Below are 1,313 nucleotides of genomic sequence, written 5' to 3'. Positions count from 1 at the left end.
TGCACGTATATATATATGTTAGTCACTTGGCTTTGGAATGATTGCAGCTTCCAAGTTCCTGATCAAGTGCTGATCAAAGTTCAACAATGTGTGTGTAGGTATATCTGTGGAACTTGAATGATAAGAGTAGGGGCAATTAGGTTATTCTAGTGGAATCTCCTTTATTATTAAGTCCATAGCGTGTTTCATACAAAATGTTGCTTGTACTTACTTTCAAACCTCATCCCATCCATATATATATCTGTACTTTATACCCAAGTTTTCTTAACTCTTTCTGAAGTCTTTTTTTTTTTTTTTTCCTTCCTATACTAGGTGTTGAGTCCGTTTCATGGATATTGATCTCCTGCAGGTGACTTGGGGGAGCTGGTTTCTGGTTCTAACTCAATGGCAAGATCAGCAGGCAGCAACGCAGTACTTTTTCATGAAAGCTCAAAAAAGTCACCAGCTCTAGCACTAGTACGGATGCTATTTCTGGGGCTTTTCTTGCTTGTTACTCTCTTTCATCGTCCTTCACAACTCCCTAAGATCAGGTCCAAGTTAGCTCCTCATCAGTTATCCTTGCCCAGACAACTCCTCTCGCTTCCTCCTCCTTATTCAACGGATGAGCAGTACTCCAGTACAATGGAATTGCATCCAAAACATACAAAGAATTCCACGAATCGACAGTACCATGAAGTTGCTGCTCATGAAGTTCCTAGTGGTCCGAATCCTGAATCCAACTAGTAAGCAATATATATATATATATATGCACCTGCAGGAAATTAATATAATAAGTTTATATCGGAATAAGCAGTACTGTTTGATCTATATATATCAGCCATGCACGGTCATCTATATATATATATAATAAAAAATATGTATCGATCATCCTCGATCGATCGGTTCGCTTTCTGTTAAGTCAAAATGTGTTTTCCCTTTTCAACCTCATCGATTGGAAAAAGATCGAAACATAATCAACCATACATATATGTATGTATGTATGTGTGTATGTATGTATGCAAGCATGCATAGCCAGTATTGGGAAATTAAAGCTTCATCTATCTTCTTCTTCTTTTTCTTCTTCATCTTTAGTTATTTAAGTTAATTGTCTGATGCAATGGAGGGACTCCATTAGTGTTTCTATTAGTCTTCTGGTTAATTGATATTTGCTAATAAGAAAGACAAAAAATGCGATACTATTAGCCTTGTATGTTTTCAGAAATGAGATTGACATGAGATGAGTTAAAATTATAATTAAAGATTGAATAAAATATTATTAGAGTATATTTTTTTAATATTATTTTGATTTTAAGATTTAAAAAAATTAAATTTTT

General features: G+C 34.6%; 1 protein-coding gene across 1 annotated transcript; it reads left to right on the top strand.

The window, feature by feature from the left end:
• On the top strand, positions 1–1,051 carry LOC122302444. Its single transcript, XM_043113706.1, has 2 exons — positions 1–94; positions 350–1,051. Exons 1-2 carry the CDS (start codon positions 16–18, stop codon positions 721–723), a joined length of 453 nt encoding a protein of 150 aa, XP_042969640.1. The 5' UTR covers positions 1–15; the 3' UTR covers positions 724–1,051.
• Positions 1,052–1,313: the final 262 nt, after the last annotated feature.

This window comes from Carya illinoinensis, chromosome 1 (genome assembly GCF_018687715.1).
Source record: "Carya illinoinensis cultivar Pawnee chromosome 1, C.illinoinensisPawnee_v1, whole genome shotgun sequence".
NCBI classification, from domain to species: Eukaryota; Viridiplantae; Streptophyta; class Magnoliopsida; order Fagales; family Juglandaceae; genus Carya; species Carya illinoinensis.
Note: the sequence above shows the minus strand (reverse complement) of the source record. Positions and strands in the feature narration are given on the sequence as shown.

Coding starts and splice junctions, on each gene's coding strand:
- LOC122302444 (XM_043113706.1), top strand. CDS start 16: ATGTTAGTCACTTGGCTTTGGAATGATTGCAGCTTCCAAGTTCCTGAT. Junction 95..349: donor CAAAGTTCAACAATGTGTGT/GTAGGTATATCT, acceptor GATCTCCTGCAG/GTGACTTGGGGGAGCTGGTT.